Raw genomic sequence first — 14,819 nt, 5'->3', positions numbered from 1 at the left:
CCACAGATTTCAAGGAAGGGAAGCAGCTATGATAATCTTAGAGAATAAAGCAAATCAGCTTCTTTTATATAACAGAAGGAGATAAAAGGACTATGCCATTAGGGTGATCCGCAAAATTTTGATGAAAGTTGTAAGGTATTTTTATGTCTCCAAATAGAAGCAAAAAGCCCCATCACATTTATAGCATAAAAGGTCACCTCCCTCAGGGAAGAACAATAAATGAAAGAAAAGGCAAGGGTGATGCCTTCATGAATATAGAAATCACAGAGCATGCTGGAAACAAATCTAGAATGAGCTTTAAAACATTGTAGTTTGTAAGCCTAAGCCATTTATCAGTGCTTGTAGTTTACCAGCCCTTGTGATAAAGATAGCCACAACTGGAAGGGGGAAAAAAAAATCTTCAGTAAGTATGAAGTAAAAAGCGAAAAGCTAGTGGGAGAAGCCTGGAATAGTATCCCAGAGCAGAGAGAAGGAAAGGGGCTACACTGGGGGGATGAATTTAACACCCAGTCCATTAAAAATTAGAACGTTTATGGGAATGAAGCCAGTACACTCTTCTCCCATATCTTTATAGAACAGAAAAAGGAAACCCCAGGTTAAGGCTTTCCTAGGAAGCATTAGTAATTGAGTCTGGCAACCACATTTCTGTTGCCAGAAGCTGATGTAATTTCTTTACATTAATGGAAATTATTACATTGTCACCAACAGAATGTGCAAGGAATCATGGAAAAATAATGATTTGCTTCTGTATTTGTTCTTAAATATGGCTGGCTCTTTCTTCATCTTCTTGTTTGAAAACAGTCGGGGAGTTCCCTTGTGGTGCAGCAGGTTAAGGATCCATAGTTTTCACTGCAGCAGCTCACGTTGCTGCTGTGGTACAGGTCTGATTCCTGATCCAGGAACTTCCACAGGTCATAGGCACAGCCAAAAAAAAAAAAAAAAAAAAAAAAAGGAAAAAAACAAAGAAAGGAAAAAAAAAGTTGGTAATTTCCTCACCAAAATAAGTAACTTTCTTTCATATTTGCAATGAATATATTACTTTTCTCCTCTTCAGTCCAAAAACATGATCCTGAAGAAACAAGTATCCTGAAGGCTACAGGGGTTCACAAACTTGCTGTAGAGAGAAGAGTTCTCCTTCTTTACTAGGCAGGGACTAGAGAAGGACTACATACTTTGGTCCTACTTCTATCCTCATTTTAAGTGATCTCATAACAATATCTAATACTCAGTCTAACAAGGCAACACTCTAAAGCTGAAGTCACCATTACTCAGCTGAAAATAAGTAATACAAAAAAAGAGAAACCACTAACCAAGCCTCTATGCAGTTGTACTGTATTTACCTTCATGGTTTCCCTAACTGAAGCAAATGACCTTTACTCAGGAAATACAGCTGTAGATAAAATTCAACTAGAGATGAAGAATGTGTAAATCATTGTAGATTTTCACTAAAGGAATCAATAGAAGTTGGCTACATTTAGTATCAAACAAGAGAATTATTCTGAGAATGAAATGCAGTGACTCTTGAACAATACAAGTCTGAACTGCATGGGTCCACTTACATGGGCTCTTTTTCAATAGTAAATACTACAGTACTACACAATCTGCAGTTAGTTGAATCTATAGATGTAGAACTGAGGATTCGGAGGGCTGATTGTAAGTTATCTGTGGATTTTCTACGATGAGAAGGGTCAGTGCCCCACATTGTTCAAGGTTCAACTGTTTATTATAGGCATATAAAGCACTCTGGGATAAAGTATATTAATATCACCAATTCACAAGCATGTTTTTACTTGGTCGGTTATCGCATCGAGTTCAATAATGCAGCCAGGTCGAGCGGTAGACTGTTGGCTCACAATATTAAACACTTCCCCAATAAGTTTCTGTAAATTAAAAAAAAAAAAAAAGTTAATGATCAATAATATATGAATCTACTATCAGTATGACACAGCATCTCAGACATTAAAGGGGCTTCTAAATATTCACTGGTTGACAATGGCAATTCATACAAAGAAGCATTTCAACTTTCTATACTCATTCTCTTTTTTTAAATTAACCAAGCAGAAAAATACATTGTGTTTACATAGAAAGATACAACTTCAAGGCATCTAATTCTTTCAACTTGTCTTCATTTAGCAACCTTAAGGCTCCAAGACAATCTGGCTGAGGATCTGGCCCAATGCCTCAGTATACGATTTGCAATGCCATTTAAAAGTAAAACCCTGCTAGAACAAAGATAAGGGCAATGGCTGAGAAGAAGTAGGACTCCAAGTCTTAGGACAAGGATGTGTAAACTGACAGGGGAAGACTAACTTTGGATCCCCAAAACCCCAAACCTTTCCACTGAAAAAAGTAGTCTTTCCTCTCCCTCCTTCCAAGCATTCTTTTCTTGCATGAAAACCTTTCAGTAACTCCACCTGAGGTAGTCACCTCACAAGAACTTGCCTACTCTCCTCAGTATCACCTCCACTAACTGCCTTTAGGCCACTAAGAGGAGTAAGAGCCCAGCTTAGCCTCAGGGTGTAAATACAAGGTTGGCTATGGGAAAGTACCACTTGCATTGGAGCTGTAGGATCTTTCCAATTTCCATCAGCAGAATTCCAGAGAGCATGTATAGGAGTAGATTCTAGGCTTATTAGACAAAAGAGCACAAAATACATGCTTGGATAAAGCTGAGTTTATTGTGATGGGTACATGCACCTAAGATTCAGGATTTAAAACGTTAGCTCAGGAGTTCCTGTTGTGGCTCATTTGGTTAAGGTCCAGACATAATGTCCGTGAGGATGTGGGTTCGATCCCTGACCTGGTGTTGCCACAAGCTGCAGTGTAGATAACAGATGCGGCTCGGATCTGGTGTGGCTGTGGCATACGTGACAGCTACAGCTCTGACTCAACCCCGAGCCCAGGATTCCCATATGTTGAAGGTGCGATCATTAAAAAAAAAACAAAAAAAAAAACCAAAAAAAGCCCTACAAGACAGCATCTCATACCCATCATGATGGCCACTATGAAAAAAATAGAAAATAAGTGGTAAAGACAATGCAGAGAATTTGGAACCCTTGTACACTGTTGATAGAATGTAAAATGGTGCTGCCATTATGGGAAACAGTAAAAAAGTTCCTCAAAAAATTAAAAATTCAAGTACCATATGACCCAGCAATCCCACCTACCAGTAAATATCCAAAAGAATTCAAAGCAGGATCTCAAAGAGATATTTTGCACACCTAGGTTCAGTACAGCATTATTCACAATAGTCAAGAGGTAGAAGCAACCCAAATGTCCACCGACTGATGAATGGATCAAACAACTGTGGAATATACATACAATGGAATACCATGCAGCCTTTAAAAAAGAGATCTGGTCACATGGTATAACATGGATGGACCTAAAAGACATCATGCTAAGTGAAATAAGCCAAACACAAAAGGACAAAAGCTGTATGATTTCACTCATATAAAGTCTCTGAAGTAGTCAAAATCATAGAATCAGAAAGTTAGAAAGGTGGTTGCCAAGGGCTGGTGGGAAGGGGGGGGGGAAGGATTAATGTTTAGTGGATATAGAACTTCAATACTGAAAGATTTAGAAGTTCTCATACTGAATCCTCATAATGCACATTTTAAATACCTTACAATTTTATTCACCACTTATACTTCAATATAGCTGGCAAAACATGATTAAAAAGTTCTAGAAAAATGAGAATATATTCAATATTATGGAACTATACACTTAAACATAGTTAAAATGATAAATTTAATGGTATGTATTTTTCACCACAAAAAAATAACAAAGAAAGCAGGGCAGAATCATAAATAAAAAAATAAAATTTTGGAGTTCCCGTCATGGTGCAGTGGTTAACAAATCCAACTAGGAACCAGGAGGATGTGGGTTCAATCCCTGCCCTTGCTCAGTGGGTTAAGGACCCGGCGTTGCCCTGAGCTGTGGTGTGGGTCGCAGACGCGGCTCAGATCCCACGTTGCTGTTGCTGTGGCTCTGACGTAGGCCAATGGCTACAGCTCCGATTCGACCCCTAGCCTGGGAACCTCCATATGCCTTGGGAGGGGCCCAAGAAAAGGCAAAAAGACAAAATAAATACAATTAATAAATAAAATAAAATAAATTTTTTTCCACAACCTAGCTTCTACCTTCCCATCCTGTCTCAACTTCCTCTAACAGCCACTTGCACTCAATGCTATGACCATAACAGAAGGAGCGTAATAAACACTTCCTATGCTTCTGTGCATTTAATTGCTGCTCCCTCTACCTGGACTTGTTCTCCTTCACTTTCAATTCATACTCATTCAATAAGTCTCATTCCAGGTATCATCTCCACCAGAAAGTCTTCCCTAATCACAACCATCTCCACTAAGTGTTCCTTCCATGTATGGACACAGGTGAGATAGAGATGATCAATTACTCAACATGGAGTTCCCGTCGTGGCTCAGTGGTTAACAAATCCGACTAGGAACCATGAGGTTGTGGGTTCGATCCCTGCCCTTGCTCAGTGGGTTAAGGATCCAGCATTGCCATGAGCTATGATGTAGGTCACAGATGCTGCTCGGATCCCACGTTGCTGTGGCTCTGGTGTAGGCCGGCGGCTACAGCTCTGATTGGACCCCTAGCCTGAGAACCTCCATATGCCACAAGAAGCAGCCCTATAAAAGGCAAAAAAAAGACAATTACTCAACAAAGCTGGCTAACCCAGAGAATCATTTTGAAAATGATACATACTTATCTTCAAAATTCAAAACAAAAATGTATATAAATTAACCAATATTTTGGTGTAGAGTCAAGGCCTTTGAGTATGGGTTTGCTATGAGTTAAGGTCTTTTTTGACTATCCCATCTCCATAAGGCCCTGGTGACATTTTCTTCATTTCTTTAAGTTAAAGCAACGACTAAAAGTTACCTACAAAGTACTGAGTGCAGTTTTGTTTTGTTTTTACAATTTCCCCTTAAATCTTTTATAGTTGTCTCACCATACCTAATTAAACAGCAATTATCTTTAGCAAAATGCTTCCAATTATTTTTATAAAAACACTTGTTTTTAAAATCAAATTTTCATTGATTTATATAATTAAATTATAGAAGTACAATAACATGTACAACTTAAAAAAACATATGAAGTTCCCATTTTAGCTCAGTGGTTAAGGATCCAATGTTGTCTCTGTGACAATGAGGTTCAATCCCTGGCCTCGCTCAGTGGGTTAAAGATTCAGCATTGCTGCAAGCTGTGGCTAAGTCACAGCTGTGGCTCTGGTCCAGTGTTGCTGTGGCTGTGCCATATCCTCAGCTGCAGCTCTGATTCGATCCCTACCCTGGGAACTTCCATATGCCACAGGTGCGGTTATAAAAAGAAAACAAACAAACAAACAAATAAACATATTTGGAAACAAATGCAATTGGCTTTTGAGGGGCATTACAATATAGCATTTAAGGGTGTGGTCTCTAGACCCAGGCTGCTGAGCAAAAATCCCGGCTCCACCACTACTAGCTAAAACTCCTACCTGAAGAAAACTAGTAATAAAAAAAAAAATCAAAAAGACCAAGCAAAAGGAAGAAAATAATATATATAAGGCAGATACTAACAAAAATTAAAACAAAGAGTTCAATGAAACAAAGAACTGGTTCTTTGAAAACATCAACAAAATTAACAAATTTTTTTTTTCAGTTGGGGAAAAAAAAGGAAAGACAGTAAAAACCACATGGACAGCATGTACCCTCATATAATGCAATGAGAAGTATACTTCACATCTGAGGCATTCTTTACCCAAACTCCTAACTCCAGTCTAACCATGAGAAAACAGACAAACCCGAGTCAAGGGAAAATTCTACAAATATCTGACCAGTGCTACTCAAAAGGGTGAAGGTCCTGAGAAAAAGCTAAGGAAGATGAAGAAAACTTAGAAACCGTCCCAAATCAGAGAAAACTTAGAGGAGTCATGATGACTAAATAAAATGTGGTTTTATGGATGAGGTCCTGGAAAATTAGTGAGAAATTACATTAGTTGGAGGAAAAATCATTTAAGTCTTAATAAAGTGTGGGGTTTAATCGTATTAACACCAATGACGGTTTTTTAGTTGTGACAAAGGTATTCTGGTAATAGAAGAAGTTAAGAATAGGGGAAACTGGCTGTGGGGTATATGGGAACTCTGTACTATTATCTCCAACTTGTCTGTAAATCTAAAATGATTCTAAATTTTTTAAATTTGTTAGTAAGTCACTGAACTGATTACTGTTTTCAGGATACAAAGATAAAGATAAGCTCATTGACAAAGGCTGATGGTTTAATGCTAACAAAGAGTGGGAGAATAAAGAATTCCTAATTTCTACTTTGTTCTTCTATGTCAATAATTTAGCTTGCAAAAGTAGAAAGGACCAAAGATTTTCTACAGTGAATAAGTATTACTCTTTAACTTTAATAATAATAATAAAATAATAATGAAAACGGAAGGTTTAAAAAAAAAGAGTACACTAGTAAGAGGGGAGCAGAAGGCCAAGATAAAAATTCTAAGAACATGTCTAACTGCTCTAAATGAATTTATATTTTCCTGAAAAATAATGCCCAAGTTATTGAAAAATTCTGAGTAGAATTTTCTCTGAAAAATCATGGAGACTGCCATAGCCAAAAGACTAAAACACTCAAATGTTCTAATTTTCCAAAAGGAAAATAAGACACTTTTATAGGCCAGAATAAAGGGCCTGATGTCTATTTAGTACAACCTTGTAGTCTTTTTTTTTCTTTTTTCTTTTTTTGTCTTTTTGCCATTTCTTGGGCCGCTCCTGCGGCATATGAAGGTTCCCAGGCTAGGGGTCTCATCGGAGCTGTAGCTGCCAGCCTACACCAGAGCCACAACAACGCAGGATCCGAGCCATGTCTGCAACCTACACCACAGCTCACGGCAACGCCGGATCGTTAACCCACTGAGCAAGGGCAGAGATTGAACCCGCAACCTCATGGTTCCTAGTCAGATTTGTTAACCACTGCGCCACAACGGGAACTCCAACCCTGTAGTCTTAAACAGACATCAGGGTACACACACACAACCTACTATACATTAAAACAATCATCTCATATGAATTTGACTTCCTTTTTTGACTGCAGAAGATTTGGCAGACAGGGTATATTTTATTTTAGCAAAGTACATGACAAGCTGTCTCATGCAAATTCTTGGAATAAGCTGGAGAAATATTCCAGACAATAAAAAATGGAGAAAGATTTCAAAAGTATACTGCTAGGTTCTTTCTTCAGTCCAATATTATTTAACATTTCTGTAACTGACTTAAATGAAGATGTACAACAACATTCATCAAAACAGGCTGGTGATATGAGTCATAAAGCAGTAATACAAATAACAGATTCGGGATTCAAAAAGATACTGAAAGGATATTCTATGAGTTGAGCCTAGGAAGGTGAAATGCAATAGGGAAATAAGCCTACATTTGGGCCCCAAACTCAAATGCCCAAATGGAGAATGGCTTTCTAGGAAAAAAAAAAAAAAAGACTTTGGGACATTTAACTGAAAGTCAGCTCAAGATGAATCAATTAAATAAAAAGAATGTGGTATGACTGCCAAAACATAATAGCATCTTCTGAGAGAGGCCATAACATTGCTATATTCCAGTGATCCTACAATGCCCAGAAAATTGCTCAGAAAGCTGAACAGGGTCAAATATAAAATAATTACATAAATTTATGGCCCAAGGAGCAGCAGGTTTGGGCTGAGGAACAGGATTTCGGGGTTACATGACTGATGTCTGAAGTGCTCTCACGTATAAGAAATACTAGACTTATTTCAAATGGATCGAGGGCTAACAAGCAGAATTTAAATTACAAATTGAATTTCAATATAATAGTAATGGTAATTCAAAGACAGAATGAGCTGCATTTGAAGTTGAGTTTCCCTCCTTTGAGGTGAAATGCCAAATTGGCAGGAATGTGGTAAGGAGAAACAAAGCATCAGATGGCTGGCTAGTTCAGGTAACCTTTAAAACTTGCAGAATGTTTTAATTTTAAGATTTTCTACCACTTTTCTAGACTTTCTCTATGCCAATTCTGTGGCTCCAGTCCAATTATCACTGTTTTTGGAACAAGCCTTATTTACACATGTACTTTCCAGCATCCACACTTACAGGCCATTTTCTCTCTCAGCAAAGACTAAGATTAAGATCTTTCTAAATCTTATCCAACCATCAAAAATTAACTCAAATACCATCCTTAATAAAAAACCTCTATGTCTACCCTAATCTGCTCTCTCTCACCTCTGAATGATGAAATAGTGTTTGGCACTTAATTACACACCACCTTCAGATACCTCTTCTTCTATCTTAAGCTATTATTTAAACTTCTATTAATAATTTCTCTCAATTAAATTTAAATGTCTTTAAAGGCAGGCACACAATAGACAAAAACAGCCTTTGATTTTCAATACTGGAAACATTTTTTTAAGAATAATTATTTTATATAAAGGCATGCTTTACAGGTAAATGGAAAAATTCACCCTTCAAATATGAATATTAACTAATATACATGACTTCTAGTTCAAATACAGAACCACCAGGATGAGATACTGCCGCCCACTGATAACATATTCTAACCATAGGATTTTTTTAAATAGAGAAATCAAGCTCATAAAAGTTCAAATTTTCCAATCTAAACATACAGCTTGGTAAAGCTGCCTAAAAACCTTTCTCGAGCAAAGAAAGATTAACAGAACCAAACCAGAGAGCGGAAATTGTTAAGAAAAAAACTCGTATTTATTTCTTCAAATGTAAAATGTATTGATGTGTGGTATGTAGACTCTAATTTTGATTCATGTACCTTGGAACACGAATTAAGAAAAAACAAACTTGTTATACACAGCCTGTAACAGATGCTCACCCCCTAAATACCAACTAACAAATAAAAGTCCTAGACAAATTTTAAAAAATCCCTTATTAGCTTAGATATATTAATAAATACTAGGAAATACTTACTGAAGATTCGGGATCTGACAGTTCATCCAATAATTTCCTAGCATCTACCACAGCTTGGTAGAGCCTCAGATTTTTGCCATCGGAAGCAACAAAGCAAGCACTTGCAGAATTACAGTATGTGCCTGAGAAAGTAGACGCTTTGCATTATAATACATAGTTTATCTTTACTATTGGCTGAAGTATGAGAAAAAAACATTCACACTTTTCTTTTTAGGCATAACCATGGTCCAGAATCTCAACTAAACAGATACAACTAATAGACATAAAATTATTAACAGAAAAACTGAATAGAAAATAGGTTATGATAAGCAATGAGATCCTGCTGTATAGCACTGGGAACTATATCTAGTCACTTAGGATGGAGCATGATGGAGGATAATGTGAGAAATAGAATGTATATACGTATGTGTGACTGGGTCACTTTGCTGTACAATAGAAAACTGACAGAAAACTAAACCAACTTAATGGAAAAAATAAAAATCATTTAAAATTAAAAAATAAATAAAATCTAGAAAATAGGTTATGAGAGGGAAAAGACTGAAAACGAACTTCTATAAACTCTAAATATAAGTCTGATGCCTGCATTCTGAATACTTATTAAAAATAAACCTAATGATATATATGTAAATAATTTGTGTGTAAATAACAGTTTTAAAGCTTTTACTAATTTTACTATTAAAATGAACACTTACCAAGACAATAACTGGGAATAAGAGTTGGAAGCCAAGCAACATTAGAGAAGGCAGAAGTATGTAAAGAGTTAATTCGTGCCAACTCTGATACTCCTCCAGTGTATGACAAAGGTCCTATTGGGTCCACACGCCACAGAATAAGTTCACTGTAGATTGCATTTGGGTCATGAAATGTTCGCGTTGCTGCATTCCTAAGAGGTTGTTTCAAGGAAACTTTTAAGTGTCTTACCGGATCCATTAATCTTAATTTATTGTCTGAGTCCCACTGAAAATCTGATTCAGGAGTCAACAGAGCATTATGATGAGATGATGTCAATAATAACGGTAAAACTGAATGACAAGCCAGGTCATTAAGGTGAAATCGATGACCACAATATCTAAATTTGTGAGATACAGTTAGAACAGTAGTAAAGGCTGACTTATCAGCAAAAGTGACTGCCCACTGATTTAAAGAGCCATCTATGTGTTTAGAGACCATCATAACTGTGGGAGCCAAAATGTTCACATTTGTACTATGTGACCCAGAGAGTGGCCGTGATCCATGAGGACTGCCTCCAACCATCACGTCCTGGTGTAACAGAGTGTGGTGAGACTCTTTCGTAGCATTTATACAAGCATACATCATGATATTTTTACTAAGAGAGCTTGCATCACCAGATGGAAATGCAACAGGAATCCGAGAAGAAAAAGAAACCTGAAAAACACAATTATATGATTCAGTGTAAGTAGTTTGCCTCCTCTCAACAAGTCTTCCAAAAATACTTCCATTTTCAAAATGTCACACCTCAGCTTCCTAGCAAAAAAATATCATTTTCAACCTCATTATAATCTAATCCTTTTCCTCTACTTATAGAACATCATATCTCTATTCATGGCCTATGAGAACACTGAAGAAATAAAGTTTCAGGTGCCTTGCCTGGACATCTAAATGACTACAAACACAAATTTAAACAAAGAGAGTTCAAAAAGATAACAGATAAGAGATAGCTAGGTTTTATTAATAAAATTGGCAGAGGAGGGGTGACTCATCCTGCATCACCTTTTTAGGGTAGCTTCTTAAATTTATTCAAAATATTGTCATTTCCAGAATACACCTATATTCAAATATTCAGCATTGTATTTCAAAGCCAAATTCCTTTTACTTTGAATTAATCAAGTTTATAAAATGTGTGGTCATTGACCCCCTCTGGAAGCAAGTTATTCTCTTCTCAGGTGCTTATCAAAAACAAAAATCACTGAGTATTTCTGAAAACCTGCTAAATCTGATTAGCATTTGCATTATCTTGGCTTTTTAAGAAATGTAAAAATTGCTTCAGCAGTAAAATATACCTGGACTTGTCTAAATATTCCAGGATTATATTCATCCAAATACTTTACATGCCACACTAGGAAGGTACCATCTACTGGGTGTATGGTAAAAAGCATGTCAGGATTCTTATTCCATTCAGCTAGCAGCATCTCGATCTTCCGATCAAGCAGGACTGTAGGCAGTGGCATTGGTACACTAGGGCGTGAACAGGTTCTAGGACTTCCCTCTCTTTCTCCATCTTCGTGTTCTGATGATCCGGTACCTGCCTCGGATTCTCTATCCAGGGATAATTCTAAATCAGAAAATAAATTTATCAGTACATACTAACAACACCATAAAAATTCATTTGCATACTAAACTATCAATAAGTACCATACTATCTTTAGAAATCATAAATCCTTTTTCCAATTTATGCCCAGAAAAATAATACAAGGAAGGAAACTATTTTCTGGTCTGAACTGAAAATTACTTTATTTCCTAGTTCTAGATAAATCAAAAGTTCATTCATACTATTATCATTACCATTATTAGCAAAACCTGCCTCCCCCCCCCAAAAAAAACATGTCTTTCAAAGAAATACACTATTCAACACAGTATGTTATAACAAAGAAGAGAGAGTTACATTAGATGGTCAGTAAACACCTGTGGAATGAATGGAAAAGTGAAGAGGAAGGAGAGAAGGAAGGAAAGATTACACATCCAAAGTGATATCACAAAAAGCTGTTAGCCTGAAAAAAAGAAAAAAAAAAGAAAAAGAAAAATCTGAACACAGAATACTAACCATGGTCTAGTTTCAAATGTAAACCCTTCTCTCTTTCCTCCTGTGCATGTTCCTCATATTCTCTATCTCCTTCATCACTTTCATGATCAACTGGCTTTTCAGAAAGTCTTCGTAATTGCTGCATAAATATTTCAGTAGATGATGTAAAATGAAATTCTTTGTTGTTTAACCAATGAACTACAAAGCCCCCGTTTCCATCATCAATGTTAAATACAGTGCCAACCAAGACATTCGGAATATCTGTAGAATCAAAATAAAATAAAAATTCAGTATGAAATTGATAACACCTTTAAAAGCATTACATGTGCTTATAAAGGCTAACTCCATTACATAGTAAATGTGCAAAACAAAATGTCAACATGACTCAAGCAGGATTTGAAAAATTTTAATTGAATTTAATAGTAAATGTAAATGTTAAGAACTAATGGCACAGACTTATATGGAATTAAATTACTAATTTAAAAACCAAACACCAAATGCACAAACCTTTACTGAATCCTGATTTGAGAATGAGGAAGGAAACAGAAAGATAAAACAGAAAAGTGGGAGTTCCCATCATGGCTCAGTGGTTAACGAATCTGACTAGGAACGATGAGGTTTCGGGTTTGATCCCTGGCCTTGCTCAGTGGGTTAAGGATCTGGCGTTGCCATGAGCTGTGGTGTAGGTTGCAGACACGGCTCGGATCCTGCGTTGCTGTGGCTCTGGTGTAGGCCCGGCAGCTAAGTTCCGATTCAACCCCTAGCCTGGGAACCTCCATATGCTGCGGGAGTGGCCCAAGAAATGGCAAAAAAGACCAAAAAAAAAAAAAAAACCAACAACAACAAACAAACAAACAAAAACAAACAGAAAAGCAACTATAAAAGATATTTTTGAGAGAACTAAAATTTATATATGAACTGGATCTCAGAGATTAAGGAATTATTTTTAATTTTCTCAGGCATGATAATGTTATGATTATGTAAGAGAATTCCCTTATTCCTAGGAAATGCTTGTTAAAGGATATAAGGGTGATGTGCCATGATGTAGCTTTGAAAGATGAAGAAAAAATTTCACTCACAGACATACCCAGATACCCACATACACACATACATGTGTGTGTATATACAGAGAGAATAAAGCAATAGCAATTGTTGAACCAAAGTGGACAAGTGTTCATCCTACCATTCCTCCAACTTTTCTGAATGTTTTAAACTTTCCTAAAAAGTTGGGAAAAAATAATGCCAAGAAAGAACACAAGGAAGGCAAGCAGCAAATTTTCTCCACTTGATATAACTGAAATTCATGCTATAGATCAGTTCCCATAAAACAGTATAATTAAAAAAATCAATCTCCTTAATCACAAATAAAATTATAAATAATCCATTCAACGGAAAGGAAAAAAGACTATCTTTTGCAAGAAGACGTGAAAATCTAAACATGCAATGCATAGGACATTCTAGGAATGTTTCATTAAATAAATATCAATGTTAAATAAAGCTCTAAGTTGTTCTTTCTTTCCAATTCCTGGATGACCGTCCTGGTTTTCTGACAAAAATGAAACAAATAATATACAATAGAATTTGTAAATTAACAATCTTATAAAACAATACATCTCCTATGTACTTACGTGATATTCTTGCTAAAAATGTTTAACCCAAATATTATCGTGGACAAATATTCAGACTGCGAGACATCCTAAAAGATAACTGAGAAACTGAGATATAACTCTTTAGAGAATGACTTTTTACTGACAAGTGAGAGACAGAGGGACCATTTTAGATTAGTGGAATTTAAAGAGAAATAACAAACATAGTTTTAAAAGAATCTATATTTTAATATGCACTATATCCTTGCATGTGATAACAGCATTGCGGTTATGGAGGCAAATTCTGTTTTTATTAAAATGCACATTTTTAAATACTTAGGAATGTTGTAATATTTAGAGAATGAAAGAAAATGTCCGTGACAACTTTACTTTCAAATGACTCAACCAAAAATAAGGGAGAAAGGAGGAAAGAGGTGTGTGTGTGTATGTGCGCGCGCGCGCGCGTGTGTGTGTGTGTGTATAGACAGAAGAGGGAGAATAAAAGCAAACGTGTCAAAAAATTAACAATTGACTTTGGCTAAAGGCTATGTGGGTATTCACTGTACTATGCTTTCAGCTTTACTGTAGGGTTCAAATGTTTTCCTGAAAAAAAGGTGGACAAGGAGAGTCCTACAATACAATATTAATTGCATTTAGCAATCAATTTGGTCAACCTAAATGTCATATTTACATACAGTATCTACAAATGCATGATGTTCAATATTTGTAGAAAATAGTACGTAGATAAGTTAGGATGAAGATGGTTAAAACTGGTTATGGTGAAGGTTAATAAAGATGCTGGAATATGAGACCCATTGGGTACAAGAACACATTCAGAACTTAGACTCAAATGATGTGAAAGAATGCCTATCCATAGGAAATAACCCTGTTGTCCTACTCCAACTGACTAGGCTCATATATACTGTTAAAAAGCCAAGCTTGGGAGTTCCCGTCGTGGTGCAGTGGTTAACAAATCCGACTAGGAACCATGAGGTTGCAGGTTCAGTCCCTGCCCTTGCTCAGTGGGTTAACGATCCGGCATTGCCGTGAGCTGTGGTGTAGGTTGCAGACGCAGCTCGGATCCCGCGTTGCTGTGGCTCTGGCGTAGGCCGGTGGCTACAGCTCCGATTCAACCCCTAGCCTGGGAACCTCCATGTGCCTCGGGAGCGGCCCAAGAAATAGCAACAACAACAACAACAACAAAAAGACAAAAAAAAAAATCTAAAACCACTACCATTTTGAAAACACAAGTATTAGTATAAAGACAATATTAGAATACAATTAAGATGTTAGGTCAGAAAGGATAATACATTCAAATAATATTTAATCGGCTAGAACAGCACTATTCAAAAGAAATACAATGTAAACCACAAATGCAAGGCCAGTATATTATTTCTGCTCTAGTAGCTATATTATAAAAGGTAAAAAGAAATAGGTAAACTTAATTTTAATATCTTATTTGACCCAGTATATGAAAAATATTATCATTTTAACATGTACCA

At 36.4% G+C, this 14,819-nt stretch overlaps 1 protein-coding gene across 2 annotated transcripts in view; it reads right to left on the bottom strand.

Annotated features, from left to right (window-relative positions):
* The window catches only part of DMXL2 (Dmx like 2), a 161,625-nt gene that overhangs the window by 71,797 nt on the left and 75,009 nt on the right, over positions 1-14,819 (bottom strand). For both annotated transcript variants that reach the window (XM_047766346.1, XM_047766347.1), the window contains exons 10-14: positions 11,753-11,992; positions 10,992-11,263; positions 9,663-10,356; positions 8,971-9,092; positions 1,791-1,880 (exon numbers count right to left, since the gene is read on the bottom strand). In XM_047766346.1, the coding sequence (XP_047622302.1) occupies positions 1,791-1,880; positions 8,971-9,092; positions 9,663-10,356; positions 10,992-11,263; positions 11,753-11,992 (1,418 nt within the window). The remainder of the gene's footprint in view (positions 1-1,790; positions 1,881-8,970; positions 9,093-9,662; positions 10,357-10,991; positions 11,264-11,752; positions 11,993-14,819) is intronic.

Source organism: Phacochoerus africanus, chromosome 2 (genome assembly GCF_016906955.1).
Source record: "Phacochoerus africanus isolate WHEZ1 chromosome 2, ROS_Pafr_v1, whole genome shotgun sequence".
Taxonomy (NCBI): Eukaryota; Metazoa; Chordata; class Mammalia; order Artiodactyla; family Suidae; genus Phacochoerus; species Phacochoerus africanus.
The sequence above is the reverse complement of the archived record's forward strand: the minus strand, read 5'-3'. Positions and strand labels throughout refer to the sequence as shown.